General features: G+C 41.5%; 1 protein-coding gene across 5 annotated transcripts in view; it reads left to right on the forward strand.

Annotated features, from left to right (window-relative positions):
* STYK1 (serine/threonine/tyrosine kinase 1) overlaps nucleotides 1–26,831 on the forward strand; it is a 486,977-nt gene that overhangs the window by 286,206 nt on the left and 173,940 nt on the right. For all 5 annotated transcript variants that reach the window (XM_044079884.1, XM_044079883.1, XM_044079881.1 and 2 more), the window contains one exon: nucleotides 23,526–23,765. In XM_044079884.1, the coding sequence (XP_043935819.1) occupies nucleotides 23,526–23,765 (240 nt within the window). The remainder of the gene's footprint in view (nucleotides 1–23,525; nucleotides 23,766–26,831) is intronic.

Consider the following 26,831-nt stretch of genomic DNA (forward strand, 5'->3'; position numbering starts at 1 on the left):
AAGGCTCCTCGGCCCACACCCCGACTACAGATACCGAAGCCACTCTTGGCGTTGAATCTCAGAATGTGGACAGGTCCACCTCCACTCAAGGTGTCTTCAGACCTTCCTCTTCTTTCTCTATCAAGGCTTTCACAAAGTCTAAAGCAACCATGCACTCAGAGACCAGCTATACAGGGCCCATCTCCAGGCCCCATGCCTAAGAAACAGATGCTTAAAATGGCTGAGGATTTAATTACTCTTATCAGAGGTTCTCAGCCCCCACCAGACAAAAGGCCCAGAGTGGAGGAAGAGTCCCCCTCCTCTGATCAGGGCTCCATTATTTTAGAGCATTCTGATGATCAGGAACATTGTTACTCCCCTTTTGAAGATTCTGATGCGGAGGAGTCCATCCCTTCTGTCTCCCCCCCAGAGGATTACTCATTTGGGGAAACTTTGCATACTTTAAGGGAACAATTCCACTGGGAAGGCCAAGATTATTCAGATTCCAAGAAAAGGCTCAGGGAATTTATTTTGTTACCTCAGCACAGGTCTCTGGCTATGCCTCCTGTCTTGGACATCCTAGATGATGTTTACTCGGAGGCTTGCCTTAACCCGGATTCTCTACCTCCAGCTCCAGTTAAGCCTGACAGGTACTACAGGGTTCCTGACTCACACCAATTTCTATACAAAAGCCATGCTGCTGACCCAGAAACCATCTCACAGGGCCCCAAGGGAGTTAAGGCCTCCATTGCTAAAAATCCATTACCTTCCGAGAGAGACTCCAGATCCTTAGAAAGGTGGGGAAAAAAGGTATATACCTCAGCTACCTTATCCATGAGGGCCTTAAACTGTCAGTTTCATATGCTAAAATACCAACAGTTTTTGTTATCACAATTGAAAAGTAAAATGTCACAACCTGAACAACCAGACTTGAAGGAGTTGCAGGATTTGATGCATAGTGCAGAACAAGTGGGTAAGCATACCTTACAATGTGGTTTTGATGCTCTAGAGGCCTCAAGTAGAGCTGCTGTTACAGGATCAGTCATACGTAGGCATGCCTGGCTCAAGGAACAGGCCTGATCATGTCAAAGCTAAATTAGTAGATGCCCCTCTTCAAAAGGATGTTCTATTTGGTGCTAATGCTGAGGAGGTGTTAAGGAAAATGGAGGAAAAGGCTAAATCAATGCAAACTGTGAAAGAATTTCTGCAGGTACAACCCCCTCGTTTCAGTAGAAATTGGCCTTCCAAAAACTGGTCCTTTCCTGCCACGGACAGACCCCAAAGAGGCAGATACAGGCGCCCGAGGGGCAGGGGACAATCCCAAGGATCGTTTAGAGGCAGACAGTGGCAAGCTCCTACACAAAGAGGTGGTGAGGATAACTCGCAATCTTTCAGAAAGCAAACCCAATGCCTTTTCCCTTTACATGCCAACCCAGTCTCAAATGGCAGCCCCCTTAGGAGGAAAGCTGGCATTATTTTAAAAAAACTGGCATATTGTCACAAAGGACAAATGGATCCTGGACATTATAAACAGAGGCTACAAATTCCATTTTCACACCCTCCCAAAAATGAGAGGCATGCCAAACCTGCCACACAATCAAAGGGCAGAGGCACAAAGACAAATTACAGATCTCATAAACATGAAAGCTATTCAAGAGGTACCTACGCATGAACAAGGTCAAGGTTTTTATTCCAGGCTATTTCTGGTGCCAAGGAAGGGAAAAGATTGGAGACCTATTTTGGACCTATCCATCCTAAACACATTTCTACTCGTACCAAAATTCAAGATGCTCACTCTACAGCAACTTCTTCCCATGCTGGGCAAGGAGTCTTGGCTGGTAACACTGGACCTCAAGGAGGCATACCTGCATGTCCCAATCAGACAAAATTGCAGAAGGTACCTCAGGTTTCTTGCAGGTTCAACCCATTATCAATTCTCTGCATTGCCCTTTGCCTTATCTACTGCACCCAGAGTATTCACGAAATGCCTGGCATCAGTAATTGCCTACTGCAGACTTCAAGGGATACAAATATACCCCTATTTGGACGACTGCCTGATCCAAGCGGACAGCAAGCACATTCTTCTGAAACATCTGGCTTATGTAATAATGTTGTTGAACTCTCTGGGATACACAGTCAACAAAAAGAAATCAAGGCTAATACCCTCTCGGAAGATAATTTTCCTGGGTGCCAATTTGGACACAAACACCCAGATGGCCTACCTCACGCCAGAGAAGCAGGGGCAACTAATTCAATACTTCAGAACTCTAGCAAATTGCACCACGCTGACTGCAAGGAAAATCCTGCAGGCCCTGGGATTCATGGCATCTTGCATCTTACTAATCCCATGTGCAAAGCTGCATATGAGGAAACTACAATGGTACCTGAAAAACATATGGTCTCAACACAGCCACAGTTTGGAAGCAATAATACCACTAATTCCATGTCTGCAAAAGAAATTTCTGTGGTGGGCTCAAGCATGTCAAACAAACACAGGTCTTCCATTCAGCAAGCGTCAAGCAAATCAAGTCATCACAACAGACGCCTTGGACTACGCCTGGGGGGCGCACATGACAGATCGGTGCATTCAGGGCAAATGGTCCCAAAAATAAAAGCACATTCACATCAATCAAAAAGAAATGCTAGCAGTAATAAATGCTATTATAGCTTTCAAGGACCTTCTACAACCAGGTCAACTATTGATAAGAACGGACAACACCACAGTTATGTGGTACATAAACAAACAGGGAGGAACACATTCTTACCCCCTATGCAGACTGGCCATGTCACTTTGGAACATGGCCATGGACTTACAAATGGAACTACAAGCACAGTACTTGCCAGGCAAGGAAAACACGCTGGCAGACAACCTAAGCAGGAATATGACAGATCCACACGAATGGAAATTGCATCCAAAAGTTTTTACAGAAATAATCCAAGAATGGGGAAGGCCAGACATAGATCTCTTTGCCTCCCACAAAAATCATCAATTGACAAGATTCTGCTCAAGGATCTTCCATCCAAAGGCCTGGAGAGTGGACGCTCTCTCTTTCAGTTGGACATCAATGACAGTTTATGCCTTCCCACCTCTTCCTCTGCTGCCCAAAGTTCTATTGAAAACCAGAGCAGACAGACCAAAGATGATTCTCATTGCTCCGGACTGGCCAAGACAACACTAGTACCCACTCCTGAGGAGCCTGACGCATTCGTCACCATGGACCCTGCCTCTAATGCCTCTTCTTCTGACTCAGCACAGCTTCAAAACTCTTCACAGCCAGCTAAAAACACTCAATCTAGCCGCATGGAAGATTCATTAGCATCACAACAGGCCCTACTCTCCAAGGAGGTGCAGGATGTCATTTTGGAGGCCAGAAGGCCATCAACTAGAAAAGCTTACTCCGCAAAATGGAAACGTTTTTGTGTCTGGAATGAGAAAAAGGGCCAGGATCCTGGAAAACTGAATTTACCTCAAATACTACAATATTTGGCTGAACTGCTAAGCAGTGGACTTTCCTTCTCCTCCATCAAAATCCATGCCTCAGCCATTTCTGCAGAATACAACACTGATCCACCTTTATTCTCTCACCCTCTCTTAAGACAGTTCCTCAGAGGGGCTAAGAATTTAAGACCTCCAAGGAGACAACCAATACCTGCTTGGGATCTTAATTTCATTCTGGAAAAACTGACCTTGCCTCCCTTTGAGCCAGCTGCCTCATCAGATTTGCAATATTTGTCCTGGAAAACAGCTTTCCTTCTGGCTATCACCTCAGCTCGTAGGGTTTCAGAACTACAGGCTCTCATGGCTGTCCAGCCTTTTATCATCTTCCATCAGGACAGAGTTTCCTTACGAACCAACCCGTCCTTTATGCCTAAAGTGGTTTCCAGGGTAGCTTTAAATCAGGCCATACATTTACCTACTTTTTATCCTAATCCTCAAAACAAAGGGGAGAGATTACTACATTCCTTGGACATCCACAGACAACTGCGTTATTATTTGGACAGAACAAAGCCTTTCAGAAAATCAGAACAGCTCTTTGTGGCCTATGCGGTAGGAGCTCAAGGAAAGCCCATTTCCAAACAGACAATCTCAAAATGGATAGCCCACTGCATATGTTTTTGCTATTCCTTTCATGGCAAAACTGTACCTACAGGCATTAGAACTCATTCCACCAGGGCCACAGCCACCTCTGCAGCCTTCCTCAGAGGAGTTCCTACCAAGGATATTTTGGAAGCAGCCACTTGGAGTTCTGTGCATACCTTCTCCAAGCACTACAACCTACCATTATACTCCAAATCTAGAGCAGGCTTTGCCACTGCAGTCTTGCAGGGCATTTTGGCTCCTCCTAGTTCCACCTAGTGCCTACCACCCCTTTCTTAGCTTTGGGATTCTACCCATCTGTTATGACTGCAGCTGTATGCACGATGAACATAGTACAGTTTTGTACCTACCATAAATGTAGATGTTCGAGTGCTAATACAGCTGCAGTCCAGGTTTCCCTCCCTCCTTCCCCTCTTGGGACAGGCCTATAGGCTAACACATCCTCATACAACCTGATTGGGGTATTCATTTATGTTGTATTTGCTTGTAACTACTGTATTTTGATTATATTACACTGCATTACTACACAAATTTATGTATTGCCTTCCTTCTGGGGGCACCTGACATCTGGGGCAAGAAAAACTGAAGAAAATGGCGTCGGCTGGTTCCTTTATACCCCTGTCGCACTGACGTCAGGGAAGAAGCGACGACAACCGACGCCGGACCTAGACTTTGGAATTCGGCCGACCGAGGACCCGCCTGACGGCAAGAGAACCCATCTGTTATGACTGCAGCTGTATTAGCACTCGAACATCTACATTTATGGTAGGTACAAAACTGTACTTTTCAACGTGGGTGATGATACAAGCAGCTGAGAGTGATGCTGTTTCAACATTTGTGATGATACAAGCAGCTGAGAGTGATGCTGTTTCAACATGTGTGATGATACAAGCAGCTGAGAGTGATGCTGTTTCAATGTGTGTGATGATACAAGCAGCTGAGAGTGATGCTGTTTCAACATGTGTGATGATACAAGCAGCTGAGAGTGATGCTGTTTCAACGTGTGTGATGATACAAGCAGCTGACAGTGATGCTGTTTCAACGTGTGTGATGATACAAGCAGCTGAGAGCGATGCTGTTTCAACGTGTGTGATGATACAAGCAGCTGAGAGTGATGCTATTTCAACATGTGTGATGATACAAGCAGCTGAGAGTGATGCTGTTTCAATGTGTGTGATGATACAAGCAGCTGAGAGTGATGCTGTTTCAACGTGTGCGATGATACAAGCAGCTGAGAGTGATGCTGTTTCAACATGTGTGATGATACAAGCAGCTATGAGTGATGCTGTTTCAATGTGTGTGATGATACAAGCAGCTGAGAGTGATGCTGTTTCAACGTGTGTGATGATACAAGCAGCTGAGAGTGATGCTATTTCAACATGTGTGATGATACAAGCAGCTGAGTGATGCTATTTCAATGTGTGTGATGATACAAGCAGCTGAGAGTGATGCTGTTTCAACGTGTGTGATGATACAAGCAGCTGAGAGTGATGCTGTTTCAATGTGTGTGATGATACAAGCAGCTGAGAGTGATGCTGTTTCAACGTGTGTGATTGTACAAGCAGCTGAGAGTGATGCTGTTTCAACGTGTGTGATGATACAAGCAGCTGACAGTGATGCTGTTTCAATGTGTGTGATGATACAAGCAGCTGAGAGCGATGCTGTTTCAACATGTGTGATGATACAAGCAGCTGAGAGTGATGCTATTTCAACATGTGTGATGATACAAGCAGCTGAGAGTGATGCTGTTTCAATGTGTGTGATGATACAAGCAGCTGAGAGTGATGCTGTTTCAACGTGTGTGATGATACAAGCAGCTGAGAGTGATGCTGTTTCAACATGTGTGATGATACAAGCAGCTATGAGTGATGCTGTTTCAATGTGTGTGATGATACAAGCAGCTGAGAGTGATGCTGTTTCAACGTGTGTGATGATACAAGCAGCTGAGAGTGATGCTATTTCAACATGTGTGATGATACAAGCAGCTGAGAGTGATGCTGTTTCAATGTGTGTGATGATACAAGCAGCTGAGAGTGATGCTGTTTCAACGTGTGTGATGATACAAGCAGCTGAGAGTGATGCTGTTTCAATGTGTGTGATGATACAAGCAGCTGAGAGTGATGCTGTTTCAACGTGTGTGATGATACAAGCAGCTGAGAGTGATGCTGTTTCAACGTGTGTGATTGTACAAGCAGCTGAGAGTGATGCTGTTTCAACGTGTGTGATGATACAAGCAGCTGAGAGTGATGCTGTCTCAACGTGTGTGATGATACAAGCAGCTGAGAGTGATGCTGTCTCAACGTGTGTGATGATACAGGCAGCTAAGAGTGATGCTGTTTCAACGTGTGTGATGATACAAGCAGCTGAGAGTGATGCTGTTTCAATGTGTGTGATGATACAAGCAGCGGAGAGTGATGCTGTTTCAACGTGTGTGATGATACAAGCAGCTGAGAGTGATGCTGTTTCAACGTGTGTGATGATACAAGCAGCTGAGAGTGATGCTGTTTCAACGTGTGTGATGATACAAGCAGCTGAGAGTGATGCTGTTTCAACGTGTGTGATGATACAAGCAGCTGAGAGTGATGCTGTTTCAACATGTGTGATGATACAAGCAGCTGAGAGTGATGCTGTTTCAACATGTGTGATACAAGCAGCTGACAGTGATGCTGTTTCAACGTGTGTGATGATACAAGCAGCTGAGAGTGATGCTATTTTAACATGTGTGATGATACAAGCAGCTGAGAGTGATGCTGTTTCAATGTGTGTGATGATACAAGCAGCTGAGAGTGATGCTGTTTTAACGTTTGTGTTTTAGATGGCTTTATTCTTATGCTTTCCTCATTCACATACTGTTGCTATTGCCACCAATATATTGTCTCCTTCATATTTTTAGTATAAAATGTTACTGCCTCTCCCAGTGGCTTCCAGCAGCAAACCACTCCTTGCCAGTTGCTATTCAAAGTGCTGGGTATTTATAGCAGGAGTAATACTGTTCCCAAATGACACATATTTCACATGGCCAGAAAGAGGGGTGCAAGATTCTGACACCCAAGCAGTGAAACATTCTCCTCCACATGAAAATTCATCCAGCCATCTTTAGCCTTGTTTATATAGAACAGCCTTTGGACAATATGTTCACTCACACAGAACGTGGCACTTGATCATAGGTGTATGCTTGTGCCTTAGGGCGCTTACAAACTGCCTATACAACTGATCATCTTGTAAATCTAGTCCACTTCTGCAACCAATAATATCCTCAAGCAGTCCACTGAAAGTGAACTGGGTCAATGCTTTCTTCCTCTTCTTTGGATAAGTGATGTGGAAATCATTTTCTCTCGGTATGGTTCTCTAATATCCTTCCTCTTTTCTTTTGGTGTTGCAGCAGCTCTGTCATACATTGTCATTTGTTAAGGTTTTGTCTTGCCACTTTACTCTTATCTCTGCTTCACTGGTCTGACATTCTTTCAAATTTGCATGTAATTTCAATTCCTCCACTTCCCTCAGACGGTGCCTATCTGCTGCCCATCTGCTATCACAGCAAACTTAAGAATACTGTAATCTCCAAATGTTTACTGATAATATTGTGTAATATACCCAATAGCCTGCACTGAGGCATGATAAAATATGCACTGATCTACAGCACAGCTTCCATACTCTTTGGGGTGTGTATATTATCTGCATATTCACCCTCTGCCTCATGTTAGGAAAAAATATAAATTACCTGAAATGATGTTTAGAAATATATACTTCCATGTATTATCCATCATTAGACTCCATAGTACCTCACCTAATGAGACAATATTTTAAAGTGCAAGTATAAGATATGGATACTTTTTGAACTGAAACAGTGGTAGCCCTCCTGCCATGAAAGGCAAAAGTGTGGGGGTGGACAAGATGAGTGCATGGGTTAGCTGTGCAGTTATACAGTTATCAGAGGCAGGCCAGCTTCCCTCATAAGGTATTTCATATATTTGTTTAATATAAGTAATGAAACTGGTTTTGAAATAAGTCTATTGCATATCTGCAATAAGATATTCCATGGCATGAGTTTTAGGTGAATTTATCCAATTCTTAAATAAGCTGGTTCTTATGAAACACCTCTGCGAGTCACAGATAAGTCTTCCAATAACACTCTCACTTTTCTGCACATGGCACAGGTATACATGTCTTTCCACGTTATTCACTTTACTTTTTTCGTGTTATTTTTGAAAATATGAATGATGTATGATGACAGCAGGATATGTGGCCTGTATGTGCATTGTAATAATGCAAATTCTTCCAGGACCTTTCCTCTTTCCCTTTTCCACCCATAAATTCCTACTTTACACCTTATGCATTTATGAATTGTTTTGCACAGATGTTCTTCATGTTTCACTGTTGCACTCATCACATTTGGGATATCTGCCTGCAGGTAACCATCAGCCGGTCTGAATACCAGAGTCTTGGGATTTCTGCATCGGATGCTGTCGCTTCTTCCATAACGCCAGGTCATCAGGGGTATAAAACATGCAGCCAATGCCATTACATCAGTCTTTCTTGCCATGCAGTGCCTGTAGCTGAAGCAGTTCGCAAGTGCCGGTCGGCCGACTCCTGAAATTTTCATTTTTGAGTTTCAGACTCAAGTACCTGGTTGGGGATCCTTTTTTCTTGCTGTAACCTGTGTCAGAAAAAAATTAATAATTGTCTTGCCTGTGGAAAGCAAATACCTCATAGAGATTTTCATTCTTATTGCGTCACCTGTTTAGGACCAGACCACGACGTCCCTCGCTGTCAGTTTTGTGCTTTGCAATGCCCGAACTATTCGTTGTCGGGCTATTTTTGTAGCTAAATACTTTCTTTCTCGATTTCCATACTCTGAAATGGCTTCGTTAAGCCATCCAACTACCGATCTTCCAAAAAAATTAAGGATAAAGATAGAGACAGACCGCATAGGTCCACAACTGCCGGCGATGCTTCCATTAAGCTAGTCGCCAGTCCTCCGGTACTCAGTGAGGTACTTTTGCAGCCCCTGATACCCGCTTCTACAGATTCGCAGGCCTCTACTGAGATCCATTCGGAGTCCGGTATGCCATGAGATGCTTCTTCGACTATGGAACCTTCAGATGTCTCTACCTATAATAGGTCCGGAGCCGCTGTGCAGGCACCGGCTTCTGAGGGTGTATGCAGGCCTACCAAGTTTCATATTAAACCAATGACTTTGCTTCAAGCCAAAAATACCGAGTTCCTGAGGCCTAAAGTTTGCACTACTCCTAGAAAACTGATGACCAAAGCACATTCACAGGCCCACATGCCTCAAAAACAAATGATTAGAATGGCTGAAGACCTTATTACCTTAATTAGGGGAAGCCAGCCTTCCCCTTCTAAGAGACCTAGAACTGATTTCCTTTCTGATTCTTCTGATCAGGAATCTGATATCTCTGTTCCTTCTGACTACCAGGACTTACCCTTATCTACCTATGAGGATTCTAATGCAGAGGATTCCATTCCCTCTGCTTCCCCTCCAGAAGATTTTTCTTTTGGTGAAATCTTGCATACCCTTAGGGAGCATTTCCACTGGGAAAGCCAGTACTATTCTCAGTCCAAAAAGAGACTTAGGGAATTTTTAAAACTGCCTCAGCACAGGCCTCTAGCTCTCCCTCCTGTTCTGGAGATTGTATATGATGTTTTCTTGGAATCCAGCCTTACCCTGGATACTTTGCCTCCAGCTCCCGGGAAACCTGACAGGTACTATAGAGTACCTGACTCTTACAAATTCCTCTTCAAGAATCCCACTGCGGATCCAGAGACCATTTCCCAAGGACCAAAAGGCATTAAGGCTACTAGTGCCAAAAAATCCTACCCCTTCTGACAGGGATTCTAGGGCTTTAGACAGATGGGGTAAGAAGGTATACACCTCTGCTACTCTGGCCATTTGGGCTTTAAATTGCCAGTTTCATATGTTAAAGTATCAGCAGCATATTATGGAGCTAATTAAACAGAAAATGATGTTGATTCCTGACTGTGCGGAATACAAAGATTTACAAGAGTTAATGCATTCTGCTGACCAAGTTGGTAAACATACTTTGCAATGTGGTTTTTATGCTTTAGAAGTATCTTGCAGGGCTGCTGTCACTGGGTCTGTACTTAGAAGGCTTGCTTGGCTTAAGGAACAAAACTTGCCAGATCATGTAAAAGCAAAATTACTGGATGCACCCTTAAACCAAGAGCGCCTTTTTGGCAATAAAGCAGAAGAAGTCCTCAAAAGAATGGGGGGAAAAGCTAAATCTATGCAAACTGTTAAAGATTTCTTACAAGTGCAGCCACCTAGATTCAGTAGGCATTGGCCTTCAAAGAACTGGTCCTTTCCAGTCCCTTCCAGGCCTTCTCAGTCCAAACCCAGGGGCAGCAGACCACCAAGACTTCAGTCTCAGGTTATGCACAGATCTAAGCAGTGGGGTGCTCCCACGTCCAAAGCAGGGAGTAGCAAGCCACCCCCTATGGTAAAATTGCACAATGACTTATCCTTAACTCTTCCAAGCCTTGCCCAGCTACTTGCACCTTTATGAGAAAAGCTCACCCTGCATACAAAAAACTGGGAATACATTACCCAAGACAAATAGGTTTTAAACATAGTTTCCCTAGGATACAGATTCCACTTCCACTCACTCCCAACCCTATGTGGATGGCCAGACCTCCCCCCAAACCAGTGAGAGGAGGCCCAAAAACAAGTGCTCTCTCTCCTCAGCATCAAGGCTATTTAACCTGTCCCAGCAGAACAAAGGGGACAAGGCTTTTATTCAAGACTGTTCCTGGTTCCCAGAAAAGAAAACTCCTGGTGTCCTATCCTGGATCTGTCTATTCTCAACACCTTTCTGGTGGTTCCAAAATTCAAAATGTTAACTCTCCAACAGCTGCTTCCTATGCTAGCCAAGGATGTCTGGCTGGCAACCCTAAACTTAAAAGAAGGTTACCTGCACATCCCAATCAGGGAATCTTGCAGGAAATACCTATGCTTCGGGGCAGGCTCCATGCACTATCAGTTCTCTGCACTCCCCTTTGACTTATCTACTGTGCCCAGGGTATTCACAAAGTGCCTAGCTCCTGCCATTGCATTTTGCAGGCAGATAAATATTCAGATTTACCCTACTCAGATGATAGCCTGATTCAGGCAGAAAGTCAGGACTTGCTATTACAGCACCTGGCATTTGTAAAGAGACTACTAACTTCACTGGGGTACACCATCAACGAGAAGAAATCCCACCTAGTACCCTGCCAACAGATTGCATTCCTGGGAGCAATGAACACAACTTCCCAGATGGCATTCCTCACTCCAGAAAAACACATTTATTTGACAACTTACTTCAACCTACTGGACACACAAACCCAGCTATCTGCAAGGAAAAAAACTGCAAGCTCTGGGGTTCATGGCCTCTTGAATTCAGTTAATTCCATATGCAAGACTGCATATGAGGAAACTTCAATGGTATCTAAAAAGTCTATGGTGTCAACATTCTGAGGACCTGGAAACAATAATTCCTATCATCCCTTGTCTGAGGGCGGAGTTCCTTTGGTGGGCAGAGGCCTGCAACCACAATAAGGGACTCCCTTTCACTCTACGCCCTACCGCCCAAACCCTAAGAATAGATGCATCAGACTATGCATGGAGGGCTCACATGTCAGGGCAGTGCATTCAGGGCAAATGGAACCCAAAGCAGATGTAGCACATGCATATCAATCAAAAATAAATGTTAGCTGTACAAAATGCTCTGACAGCCTTCAAAGACCTCATTCTTCCAGGACAAATATTGGTAAAGACAGACAACACCACAGTTATGTGGTACATAAACAAGCAGGGGGGAACCCATTCCTACCCACTCTGCAGACTAGCCATGGCTCTGTGGAACACAGCCTTGAGCAGCCAAGTGCACCTACAAGCTCAATTCCTGCCAGGCAAACTAAATTCGCTGGCAGATTACTTAAACATAAATCTCATGGACCCACACGAATGGAAACAGGAACCCAAAATATTCAAGCTTTTGAGGAACAGATGGGGGACTCCAGAGGTGGACTTGTTTGCCTCCCCTCAGAACTATCAATTGAACAAATACTACACCAGAACTCCCCACAGTCAAGCTTGGAAAGTGGATGCCCTGTCCTTTACCTGAGAAAGCATCTCAGTCTATGTCTTTCCCCCTCTGCCTCTCCTCTCGAAGGTTCTACTAAAGATCAAACAGGACAAGCCAAGGACAAGCCTGATTGCACCAGACTGGCCACGCCAGCACAGGTGCCCTCTTTTGCACAGCCTGACAGTGCTACAACCATGGCACCTGCCTCAGACCCCTTCCCTGCAGTCCCAGCAGGAGGGCCAGATTCTGCTCCCTCAGCTTCAAACCCTGACCCTTGCAGCATGGCTAATCCCTTGAGCTCTCCCTCAGTAAGCAGATGCTGGATGTCATTCTTGAGGCAAGGAGGCCTAGTACTAGAAAATCCTATTCAGAAAAGTGGAAAAGATACTGTTCCTGGAGCCAGTCTCAGGGGATGGGCACAACGGTGCCCAGCTTACCTCATATACTAGATTACTTAACAGAAATGCTCCACAAGGGCCTATCCTTCACTTCAATTAAGATTCATGCCTCAGCCATCTCAGCTCATTATAATACTGAGCCATCCCTCTTCTCTAATCCTTGGGTAAAGCAGTTCCTTAGAGGGGCCAAAAATTTAAGACCCCCCCCCCAGGAGAGCTCCCACTCCAGCCTGGGACCTTAACTTTGTATTGGAAAAACTTACTCTTCCCCCCTTTGAACCACCTGCTACAGCAGAGTTGAAATTCCTCTCTTGGAAAACGGCTTTACTTGTAGCCATCACTTCAGCAAGAAGGGTGTCTGAACTGCAGCCCTTATGGTAGTGGAACCCTTCATTATCTTCCATGCGGACAGGGTTTCCCTCAGAACTAACCCATCTTTTATGCCCAAGGTGATGTCTAGTGTGGCTTTAAACCAGTCCATTCATTTGCCTACTTTTTTTTCCCTAATCCTCAGAATAAAGGGGAAAGGATACTGCATTCTCTAGATGTGCACAGACAGCTTAGATTCTATTGAGACAGGACTAAGCCTCTCAGAAAATCTGACCAGCTGCTAGTCAGCTTTGCTGCATGGGCAGAGGGGAAGGCCATTTCAAAGCAAACCATTTCCAAATGGATAGCACACTGCATCCATTTCTGCTACAAGCACCATGGAAAACCTACCCCACAGGGGATAAGAACACATTCCACTAGGGAAGCATCTACCTCTACTGTATTTCTCAGAGGAGTCCCTACCAGGGACATCCTAGAAGCGGCAAGCTGGAGCTCTGTACATAATTTCACCAAGCATTACCACTTACCTATCTTTTCTAATCCAGAGCTGGATTTGCCACAGCAGTCTTACAGGGCCTGATTGCCAGCCCTAATGCTTCTTAATCTACCTCCACCCTTCCTTAGCTTTGGGAATCTACCCAATTGTGATGACTGCAACAGTGAAACATGAAGAACATAGTACAGTTGTGTACACTTACCATAAATGTAGATGTTCGAGTGTATTCACTGTTGCAGTCCTGGTTACCCTCACTCCAGCCCCCTGATTGTCTTTGCTTTCACCTATCCTTTTTGGTTTGGCATATCTTATGCTGTGTGTATTTGCTTTTTGCTGGGGGTATTCCACACCATTTAATTGCTTCCTATTGTGGGGGCACCTGACATCTGGGGCAAGAAAAACTGATGTAATGGTGTCGGCTGCATGTTTTATACCCCTGATGACCTGACGTCATGGAAGAAGCGACAGCATCTGAAGCAGAAATCCCAAGACTCTGGTATTCAGGCCAGCTGAGGGCTACCTGCAGGCAGATAACCCAAATGTGATGACTGCAACAGTGAATACACTCGAACATCTACATTTATGGTAAGTGTACACAACTGTACTTTTCCTCTGCCACACAACAGTTTCTCTTACACCATCACTGTCACAATGAAGTATGTCTGGCAGTTTAGCACAAAGGGTTGAGGCTATCTGCTCCTAAAACATTTCATCTGGTAGTACAGATTCTGAGTTGTTCCCTCGCTAAGTACAGCTGTGTCATTGTAAACATGTCAGTTAGACAGCTAGAAATTTAGAAGTCGTATTTGACTAGACGCATGCTTTGTGAGCAGGTTTATTTAAAAATTAAATAAAAAAGAAATATCCTCATGTTACTTGAAATTTTGCATCACTCCATCTCACAGTATGACTGCTGTGTATATTATAAGCACTTCTAATCTTGACATCGAGGCATCAGCTGTGTGCCTACAAGCTATGTCCACAGAGGCTGAAGGGCAAAATACATGTTAGAAACATACTAAATTATCTGCTGCAATAGATGTCTGCTTTACACGCCTTACACTCAGAATTTATAATTGGCAGTATGTCACCACCTTGTGGAAAAATGTAGAGCCACATATCCCTGGTAATAACTGTTTAGCCATGTTTTATTTGTTTACTTATTCATTTTGTTGAGTGGATTACTCCTGTTAGACACAGATTATTTTTGTGCACATTCAAGGTATTCTTCATCACATAATGCAGCTGATATTATCAAGCAGTCGTTCTGCTTTTCTTTTTACCATTAACTTTCTTCCCTGAGAGCAGAGAGCCCAGTTTACCCGTACAGCACAAAACAAGCCAAAAGCCTGTCTCTTCCACTTTACCCACGCCCCTAATTTCAAGTTCCTTTCCAAAACTCAGGCCTGTGTCATAAGGTAATGATTGCCAAGCTTTACTTATGCCATAGATATTTCATTTAGTCTACCAGTAAATCTATACTCTTAAATTTATTATACATTTATTTACTGGGAAAGTCCGACTGGGCACATTAGAGTTTAACAAACATGTAACAATGCAGAAGTATCAATTATAGACATAACATAAGTTAACAAACATTTAGGCATTACTGCATTGATAGCAAGTAACTGATACATAATGGTGAAAAATACAATTCTTTAGCTAGAAGGATTCACATTATAGTTCATAATGAGTAGAATACAATTAAATGATCCTGAAGACTAAGGGAACCCTATCCTGGAGAGTTGCAAGAACATAGCCAGGGGTCTGCTAAGTGTGACCTAAGGAGATTTTAAATTTTGAGATGGAGCAAATGAAGTTACTCGGGATGGCAGCTTATTCCATATTTTAGGAATATAGTTAGAAAAGAGAGAATTCTCCAGCTAAGTTGTTAGTTTTGGTGGTATCTAGAAGGTGTTGGTTACTGGAACGAAGAGACCGAGTAGTGGTATATAGATGTATAATATTTTGGATAGCAGGGGTTTTATCAGGTTGGTGGAGAATTTGATGGGCAAAGATTAGTTGATTAAAGTGTAGAAGCTGGGGAACTTTGAGCCAATTTAGTTGTTTAAGAGATGTACAGTGATGTGACCTATAGGATGCACCAGTAGCAAACCTTGCTATTTTATTATAGCAGGATTCCAGTTTGGTTAAGTCAGTTTTGTGGAGGTTGGTTAGTATTGGGGAGGTGTAGAGGAGGGTCGATAGGAGGTGTGTACGGGCTATAGTAGCTTTTGTGTTTTTTGTAAGAAATTGTTTGTTTCTCTACAGGAGACCTAGTGTCCTGTGGACCCTATTGATGGCTTGGGCTATGTGAATATCAAATTTCAAGTTATTGTCGATTTTGACACCAAGCAGTTTAGTGTGAGTCATTGGGGAAATTATAGTTTTATTTCTGGACAAGATAGTAAAAGTTTAAGGAGGGGATTCTAGTTGGGCTAAAAAGTAGGAGCTTATTTTTGTTGGGATTCAGAATGAGTTGGGAATTAGTCAGCCATGTTTCAACAGATAGAACAGAATCTTGGGTTATGGTATGAAGGTCTTGTAGTGTAAGGGCTGCACATATTAGGATGGAGTTGTCTGGGTATTGTACTACAGAGGCATGTGGTGAGGAGGTACTAAGCTGGTTGGTGAAAAGAGAGACTAGCAGAGGTCAAAGGATGGAGTTATGGAACCCCTAAAGCAACTGGAAGCAGAGGAGAAAGGTGGTGTTGCCACTAGATGGCTTGTAGATGTCCTGCTAGGTAGCTTTGGAATCATGTGATAGAGGAGCTGCTAAGGTTTAGGGTGGAGAGAATGTTGATGAGTTTATTGTGATCTACCATATCAAAGGCCTTGGATAGGTCCAAAAATGTAGTAGATACATATTTCACTGTATTGGTAAAGGACATTAGTGCAGTGGTGGTGCTGTGAAAGGGATGACAACCATGTTGGGTGTGTGATAGTAGCTTGTGTGTGAGAAGGTAGTCCATTAGTTGGGTGTGCACTACTCTTTATAGTATTTTGGATAAGGGAGACAGCATGGCAGTTGGGTAATAATTTGTAAGTTCAGTGTAATTACCTCCCTTATGTAGTGGTAGAATATGAGAGGTTTTCCAAATAACAGGTACCTGGCTCTCAGATATTGACTGGTTGATGAGTATGTCTACTGGATATGCTATTGCTTTAGCTGCTACATGTCGAAAGTCAGCTGGAAGGTTATCTGTGGCTAGGGTGGTTGGTTTCAGTTTCTGAAGCAGTTTTTTTTCATGGATTTAACAGATACTGGCTTAAGGTAAAGTGTGAGGTGTTATTTTGGGGCTGGCGCTGTGTTGGGGTGAGAAAGGGGTAGAGTTGCTGACAATGCCATGGGAGTTGGCTAGGGCTTGAATAGTCTCTGTGAAGTATTTATTGAATTGTGTTGCTATATTGTCAGAATTGTTAGTTGTTGTTGGGGTGGGAGTAGCTGATTTGCTTGGATGAAGTATGTTATTAACTGCGGTTTGTGTGTTTATTCTGGATATTGTGGTAGTAGTTAATTTTGCCTAATTTTACTAGTTTTTTTTGCTTTGCTTCGCAGTTTTAGTTATGTTTGCCTTGTGATTTGGGCTTTGTTTTGTGAAATTGTTCCCAAGCCTTGTCTCTAGTCTTGAGTAAAGATCTACATTCTTGCCATAAACTAGTTTATTGTAATTTTCATCTGCACATTTTGTATTCTGACTAAAGGCATAAAACTAATTTTCGTATAAATGCATACCATTTTACTCAGTCTTTATATGTTGGTAGAATAGAGATTTGTATAGTGTCTATGTACACGTTATATGCAAGGTTTCTATGCTTGTGCCAGATGATATTGTATCACACTGCATCACATCTGAGGATACAGCACATAATTTGGCTGTTTTGTACTATGGTTCAATACAGGCAACAACTGCAGGCTGACCTTTAACATTAAACAGAGTGGAGCCAGACTAGAACTTGGCGAACTGCTGAAGCAGAAATAAGCAAACAGGAAAATGTATTTATCAGCTTATTTCTTTGTTTGTTTGTAGAATACTTTACTTTTTCTTTTTTCTTCATTTAAAGTCTTAAAAATGATAAATGGTGTGTTGTTTGCACAGAAAAGTAGGTGGCCAATAGATCAATCCCTATCCTAACAGTAGTACAGTGATCTCAAAATGTGGCATCATAGCGTCTGGCTTATTTTATTTTATTTTACTTTATGGCATTGCTTTACTTGCTTTTGTATATTTATTTATTTACTTTTTTTTTAAGTTTTAAAAGAATTATTATCCTAAGAATTTTACATGTACAATCAATATGGAATCCAGAAATATAACCTTAGCTTGGTACAGAATGAATAGACATTCTTCTACAACAAAATGCTGATAACGTATTGAGTTCTTGGACTATATAACAAGCACAACATGCATAGAAATACACCAAAGAGAGATCAAATATGTCTCCTCAAGTCTGCCTGAGCATTTCAGTTAATCAGTACTTAGCTCTGGAGCCTGCCACATCATTTATGCTGCAGCACACACACTTTTTAGAAATAATTTATTTTTTTGCAATTAGGTATGTTAGAAATGTAATACAATGTCATATTTCTCATGATTTATGGTTTTATATTTTTGTTAACTGGCTTTTTTCACAATATATGGAATGGAAAGGTCTATATCCAGAATAATGAGACATAAGCACTGTCTGAGTTTGGGGAAGGCTGTGAAGGAGGGGAGCTATATTCTACAAGTTGTGTACAGTGCTAAAATCTTGGCTGCAACCCTGCCTCTGATTCCTACTAGTGACAAATACGCAATCTAAATGGATACAGTCTGCATAAAAGTGACTTTTGTAACCTACCTCAAGGCAAAAATCAGCTACTCAAGACCATTTTATTTTCAAGCATCCACTCTTTTCCTGAAAGAACATTATTACCTGACAGCAGAAGTAACAGGGAGTTGGTTATGGAAAGAATGTAAGCACACCCTTATACTGCCCACTGGAATTCATATGATTCTCCAATGGCAATTACGGGATATAATTTTACAGGAAAGAAGTGTTTCGCAAGATGTGCATGTGTGTGTGTGTGTGTGTGTGTGTGTGTGTGTGTGTGCGGGCGTCTGTGTGATAGAGAGACAGAGAGAGAGAAATACGGTGGTAGCAGTCTCACAGAGAATTATCATTCCTCCATGAATTAGCTCATTCAGATAATAACAGTAATGACTTATGTGTGAAATAATCTAGCATCAAGTCTAGAACACTCCTTGTCCTTCATGTATGGTCTGCATCTCTCAAAATGAACTTAATTACAATCAACCATGTCTGTATCTATGCCCTCTACATGCTCATGTGGTATACTTTTCATACCACTGCAAACTCAGGATTCATTATTGTGAATTCCCATAGCACTGTACTGGCCATTACATTCAGATATATCTTGGTTTCCTTTCACATGTTTATACCATACTTTATTAAACAATCATGTTATCAGCCTTTGCTATCAACGATAGTAGCTCCATCACCAACAAAACTCTACAGATTATATTTGCCTTTTCAAATGGTGATTACTTTATTCTTGTTTCTGTCACATCACAGCCACTCATCTCCTTTAAATAAGTGCAGCGAATCATTTCAATAAATAGAAAGAGCTATGGTGATGTCACTGCCTCTTAAAAAAATCTTCATATCAATTCCTGAACAAATAGTTTTAGAAAAAGGCAATAGCAAAGAAGGACTTGGCTGTCTGAGGGAAAAAAAAGGATGAGGCTGATAACAGATAACTCACGATGTGACAAAATTACAAAATAACAAAGTCCAAAACAAAGTCCAAAACGGCAAGAAATGAGTACATAAGAGAACACTAAGAACTCAGCAGAGGCCTACCATGAAATACACTAAGTGTAATCTAACCCATTTCACAGCAATCTGAGATAAAGTTCTATTGTAACCACAGATTCAAGTTTAGGTTTACATATAATAAATATAGCAATATAAAGCAATAATTAAAGGTAACAAGAGGATGCAAGACAACAAAACTCATTTCTCAGACTCAGAAATATCAGGCAAACATTTAAAATGAAGGGGTGCCACCTTTTTCAGATGCCCAGAGTGGGACTTTCTTTACTGAAACTTAATTTTGCAGGATAAACAATACCCACAACAAATGCAAAGGACTGAGCTAGATTTTTTTGCCAAAATAAAAGCGCACTTTTTATATAATTTGAGCTGTTTGGATTGTTGTATATCCCACTAAGGCACTTCAGCTACAGAATAAACCTTCAGTTGTCCTAATGATGGATGCTTCACTAGTGAGGTGGGAAGCTCATCTGCGCTCTCACTTGTTCAGAAATGTTTCAGTGCACAGGTAATTGGACATCACATAAAGCAGCCAAAGCAAAGAACATTATTCTTCATCCTAAGCATTCTGCAATGGAGTTTAGATCATAGCGTGTCATCTTCAAGTTTGACAACCAGGCCATGATGTGAATATACAAAGAAACACATGCTTATCTCTCCATGAAAAAGGTTGTGCTCAAGCCGAGGGTTATCACCTTGAAGGCTGTTGCTGTTTTGGAGAATGTATATGCACAAGAGAGTTTTTTCAGTCACAGTTCCAGGCCTCTCCTGGAGCTAAAGATAAGAGCATCAAGTCCACTTTCAGGTAACCATAGCTGAATTTTTATGACTGATCTTCTTTGGACAATCTTACAGCTACTAGGTAGACTGCAATGATAAAGATAATTAAATAGACTAGATTAAATATTTTGCAGAGAGACTGTGTCTTTTACCCTTTTAGCTGTGAGGGTCTGCCCCACAGCCCTGATCAATAAATATACAACCGCCATGGCCACAGCTGCTCAGAGAAAAAGAAAGAATTGTACTTCCCTTTTCTCTGAGTAGTTTCATTCTTGGAGGTATTGTATTTAGTGACCAAGGGTTTCAGAGCCCTCATATGAGGAACACAGTGGTACAGTACCTGTGTGGATATATTTTAAAGAAGCATTTGCTCACTTATGTATTAAGTGGCCAGACAGGGTAGCAGGGTAGCAGGACAGCAGGTCAGTAGGTATTGGTGAGGTCAGTTTCAGTAGTACAAAGCAGGCCCATGAAATCCTGTCTGGCCAGGAACTTCCAAGAGAGGAGCACTCCAGAGATCAGCCTACACACTGTCCAAGAGAATGCAGTCCTATGTATAATTTGCTCATCTCATCAGGACTTGAAAGAATTGGTTTTAGATATTTTCTCCCTCCTATATCACAGACGATTCCAGTATGCTTTACCAGATTTTCCTCTGATTATATGCCTTATTAAAAAAGTTAAAGAAGAAAGACCAAAGCTCAACCTATTGTCATACAATTACTGGGAATGGAATGGATTTAGGTTGTCTAAGGGAGTCTCCCTCACATGAGATGACAACAGGCTGTACCAAAGGGCTTGGCTGCCCTATCATGATTGATAGACTCACATGTCTTCTGTTTAAAACAGCTGCTCTTGTTAGTATCATCTCTGTTTGCAGGATTGCAGGGTAGCAGCTTATTACCTATAGGGAACTGTTTATGTTTTTCACAAGGACTGGGTGTCCCTTAGAAGTAACCTATATTTTCTCCAAAAGGTGATGTTACAATTGTCACTAATCCATTCCATTTGTCTCCCAGTTTCCTATCCATTGCAGAATCCATGGAAAAAAAACAGCTATCACACCTTAGACATTCATCATCAGCTAAGAAGATGCAGAAGTTGGGGAACAATGACTGTTTACTTATCTCATTCACTCCCGGTAAGGAGCAGACTATAGGGTCTAAACAAACTCAGCCTAAGTAGGTCACTCCCTTGAAAATGATGTGCCTTTAGTGCTTGATTGAAAAATAATGTTTCTAGTGGAAGTTTTGCAGCTACTTGATCATTGGGTCATGCCTTGATTAAGCTATAGTGCTTGGTCTATGTTTCCAGAATTTTGTCTTGTCTTTTTCCTGTTCCATTGCTGATCTTTTACTCTTCCATTTCCTGATGACCGTCACCCCCTCATTGCAGTAGATTCCAGAAGGTGGTAGCTTTCATGATTTTCTGCTTACCATAACTCATGTTCCTTCATTGGCATCCTTAAAGAGTAGGATTTCCATAGTATCAGGCATACCTCTCAACCTCTTTTAAATATTACTCATAAACTTAGAAGGTTGCTAGAATAACAGGATTTGTGGTAGCATGCACTTTCTGAAGGATGAAAACTCCAATCAAGGTCTGATGAAGTTCTTTTTAAAATTAAAACCAGGAAGAAAGCACTTACACCAATGTGACAAGGTGGAATAAATAAACGTGGTTTCTGTTTTTTCATCCAGAGTGAGCATTTTTGGAGTTTTCATGGTTTGGACTGCATGTCCTGTTTTACACTTTTTGAAGGATACAAAGTCTGAAATGCAAATGTATGTCATTATTTGGTGACTTTAGTCCTCGGCGATTTGCCAAAAAAACACAAATTTTATTAGGAGCAGACCAAAAATGTGAAGCACAAATCTGGACATTCTGTGAAAAAAATGGATAGATGAGAGGTACGGTATCAGGCCAGCTGAGCTGTGCATAGTTATGCCCATGTGTCTATCCCTGGCTATGGCATGTATGCTGTTTGCTGGGCATTTGATTTTGGCACTTACTCTGTAACCTGCATGCCCAGTTTCTGGTAGGTGTCATGCTTGTAGTGTATAGTCTGACTCCCACCTTCCCCCTGGAGAGGCAAAAACCAACATCAGCCAGTTGCTGTTACCCTCCCCGCCTGGCTGTTCCTGCTGCTAATTTGCTAACAGATCCATTTAAGTCACAGTCAGGCTTTGTGACTGTGATTCCAGGATCTGGATTTTCTTTGATAACGTGGTACTTCAGGAATCAGTCTTCTCCATCCTTGTTTTTTGACCTTCATCCTGATTTAACCTTGAAATTAGTTTTAATTTTCACTGCTTGGGATTCTTCCCTGTGTCTTTCCACTGAAGAGGGGCTTTCAAATTCAGATATAACCAATAAAACATATCATCCAATCTGCGAGAAGGTTCTCTGCAGTAGGTCACTTATTACCCTTCAGCCTTTATCCTGTATTTGCACAGATTTTCCATCCATTGTCCATGGATGGATTCACCTATAGGTTAGGCAAGTATACAGATTTACACTCTTCTGGGTTTTTTGTGTATTTCAGGTTTGAGCTTACGATGGTTAAACTGAAGAAAGCTTGGAGTTGTGCATATCCTCTTAGTTTGGTATATGACATCATAATATGTTGGCCATTGCCCCACAGTGTATGACATTATTACATGTTGGCCATTGTTCCACAGTGTATGACATCATAACATGTTGGCCAGTGCTCCACAGGCTATGACATCATAACATGTTGGCCAATGGTCCACATGCTCTGAGAGGGAATCTTTCAGAAATGCATTTAGAAGGCAATAGCTAGGAATATCAAAGCAAGAAATGCCACATTTCCCTCTGCAGATAAGTTCATCATTTATTTTATTTATTTATTTCCAGTTTGATTACCTATCCACTGGGCCAGAACGCACTCCATTTTCAGTGGAGGCCCGGAAAAAAAGCTCAAAAGCAAAAAAAATATATAGTTACACATAGTGTAAAAAAAGTAATAATATATATATACATTTGGAATAACATTTACATTGATACAGTTAGTAAAAAAAAAATACACGCAGTATACTTCAAAAAAAACATCATTCAAGAAGGTAGATACAGATTTAGTAGTTTCCTTAAGTAGCAGGTTTGACTTGTGTAAAAAAAAAGGAAGTAAGTTATGCCATTTACACCTTTTTACATATGAGTAGAGAGAGAGAGAAAGTACATAAACTGAGAGTAGAATATAATTTAGTCAAGCAGTGATCGAGAGAGAAAAAGAGAAAGAAAGAAAATAGGTAGGGTAGAGTAAAGAGAAAGGATGTAGAGGGTTCAAGGGGAATTTATGTCCAAGATTCTTACCACAGTAATGTTTACTGAAAGAAGATATACACTAAATGTATGGACTGAGTTAAGGGGTTTATGCAAGCAGAAGTGAAAGACATAATAACAACATTGCTTTGCTACTACTACAATCTGGTAAAATGATTTATAGTATATTCCTTTGTTTTACTTGCATTGTCTTTCAGATTCTAGCCGAGGTATCCAAAGACCAAACACCAGTGAACATATAGCTCTGCGAGAGGCTACAGTTGAGGGTGTGCTGAGCTGCAAGGACCCATATCTAGAGACATTTGAAATACCCAGGGACAGAATCACTGGTGACCTGCAGAAGATAAGGACTGGAACATTTGGTCCCATATACAAAGCACAGTTGCTGCCGAAAGAGTCGGAGAAGCAGCAGACTATCGTTATTGCAGCTCTGCGAGGTATGTTGGAAAAATGACCTGTTGACATACCAGTTAATTAGTACTACCAATGTGTTATACAAGTTACAGAATAGACTTTGAAGGCACTTTAGTGAGGAAATGGAGGATTAAAAAAAAAAGATTGCATTTGTTCAGTAAGTATAAACATACTAGATAATTAGAATACATGCTGAAATAAGATATCTACTAAATGTATGGATTGAGTTAAGGGGTTTATACATCACAAAGAAAGAATGAAAGAATGTTATGCATAGTAAAGGAAAGTATGGGGCAGTACACAACTACAAGGCTTAGACAAAGTCAGAAGGTTGGCAACAGCAAAAATCATTAGGATTCTGATAAGACTCTGACACATTTGTGATGAACTTACAAAAGAGAGATCACAAATGAGCAAAACTCCAGTGATGCAAACAGCATTCTAAAGCATATACATAGAAGAAGAAAGCATGTTTTACTTTATACCAACATCAAGGTTGCATCATCACTGGGAAATCACAAACAAGATCTTGCTCTCAGTCATTATTTAATTCTTATTTACTATGCTTTCAAAATGTAATTAAAGTGTACATCTGTTTCCAAAACTTTAGTAATGCTGATAATATTACATAAATAATCAAAATAGGAACTGTCAATCATGTCACCTTGTGTACTCAAGTCACTAGGGCTAAAGTGACAGCATTGAAGTGTGTAATAATAATATATGCGTTGGAAGTAAACTGCATAAGATAGTTCATTCAAATTCTGCAGTAAATGTATAAGTGCAGCTTGATTACAGCTGTAATTTGGTCTACAGACTACTGAATATAAGAGCAATGACAATTTATCATCTACTCCCCTTTACAAAGGGAAAAAATCAATATGGTATCATGCAGCAGGCTAACTGTGGGGGAAACTCATACAGCAGTCGCTGTACTTCCCTCCCTGAGATGCAGTGACCTCAGAAGTAAATATATTTAAGTCAGAAGTGCAAGGAGTCCCCCCCCCTGCAAAATAGGTATGGGGAATAAGGCCAGCCACTGAAAATAACCATAAAATATTATTTTATGAATCCTGTAAAGTGTCTATGTGGACACTCAGCCTCACAATACAGGAAATCACAAAGGTGATCCTAGTAAGACAATCCTTTATTATTATAACATATGTTCACTCATAAGACAGCTTATACAACAGTGGGCACAGACCCAGAGTGATGGTTATGTGTGGCATGAGGCATAGCTATTCTACATCCATTCCATTTAAGAATACCAAGACCAGTTACACCAGCTTGCCAGATAAATGAAGCAAGTACTTTCTGTTAGAGCTCATACAAGGGTGATCTTTTGCTAGAACACTATAAATAGATATATTTTTAATTCTGGAGACATGATTCTAATCCACATTATTTTCATATTACTTAAAGACAGAGAGAATATCTTTCCTTTTTCAATGCCCCTTTGGCAGTGCTTTTTTTGTTTTATACATGTTTTCAAGTTATCTGTCTATAATTTAAACAGAATACTTCTCAAAATGGTTTGATGACAGGATGTTATGCAGCAGTCAAGCCAAATCAAGGGTTCAAATCCTTGTATGACAGGTCTGCAAATCAGTTTTAGTGCAGAACATACACTTTCTTAACCCCTCTCCCTTACTAACAGAATTAGTGATAAAAGTACGTAAATCAGCTAAAGGAGCTGTAGCAAAGATAATATAACATTAGGAGTTTGCCAGTAGAGCACAACTGGTTCTACCTTGCTGCAATTATACAAATCATTTTATTTTACTTGGAAATTGAGAACATTTGTTTGTATTTTGTCATTGTACTCATTTAGAGCTCGCTTTAAAGAGCGCGCAACTATACAGTACCTAATTATCACACTGTACTGATGTTTAATTGAGCGTTTAGACTTCTGCCTAAGCACACTGCTCAATGCGGCGTGTAAACTTGTCGTAACTGTTATTTTGAACTGATTTTGAACTGCTGCATCTAAAATCTTGCTGTTACTTAGATTTAGGTCTGAACAAGTGATAAAACTGGGCATAGTACTCTGTGTAGTGTACTATTTAAAGAGCGTGCTGCCCACGAGCACGCAACCAAAGTTTAAACTTTGCTACATCTTTGTTTACAGCATTTCCTATATGTTGGAAGTCGCTGCTTTGCAGTATTGATTTGTACATAGATTTAGGTCTGAACAAGTGATAAAACTAAGCACCGTACTCTGTTTAGTGTTCTGTTTAAAGAGTGCGTGTTGCTTCTGAGTACGCACAACCACAGTTTAAACCTTGCTGATTTTGTTTATAGCATTTCCTATTTGCTGGAAATGTGCTTAGCACCAGTGTTAAAATAGTCTGAAACTGGCAATTCTATGTTTATGCCTCCCTATGGCTCTTACCATAAGTAAGATTAATTTATACTAACATCAGTTATCTTCTTTCCTTATTTCTCTACTTTAGGCAGCCCCAAGCTTAAATACCACCCAGCGGGATCCCAACTCATTACCGCCGACCAGAGAAGACACTCCAAGTGCGAATGCACTAAAAGACTGTGTTTGACTCTAAATCAAAACACCTAGTAGTTGCCCAAGGTAAAGCACCGACCAGCCTAAGCGTGTTTTATATCACGTACCTACTGCAAAAGAACTTACTTTATTGAAAAATCATAAAAACAGTATTTTTAAACCTGCTGTTACATACCAGTATTTTTATACCTGCTGTTAAATACCTTTAAACCTGAAGAAATCCCTGCGGTGTAAGCCCCGCTCCGCTCGCCCTCGCTACGCTCGGGCTCACTCCGCGCCACTCCCTGCCCCCTATTCCCACCCGCCCCCAGTACCTCTACATTTATTGGACGCTAAGCCCATCCCCTTACCACCATCCAATTCTGACTGTCCCTCACCCGGTACCACCTCCTCCCTTTCTCCTCCAGTCTTCAATACAAAGTCTACATCCCCAGTCCGCCCACCCCTTTTCCCTCCCACTGTCACTTCCTCCTCCCTCCTCCTTCCTCCAGTACTCACCAACTTGCAGCAAGGTAGTTCCCACAGCTAACACTACCTACCTACCCCCTCAACATGAATAAAATCACTATTA

Source organism: Protopterus annectens, chromosome 8.part0 (genome assembly GCF_019279795.1).
Source record: "Protopterus annectens isolate FY-2018-M chromosome 8.part0, PAN1.0, whole genome shotgun sequence".
In the NCBI taxonomy this organism is placed as follows: Eukaryota; Metazoa; Chordata; order Ceratodontiformes; family Protopteridae; genus Protopterus; species Protopterus annectens.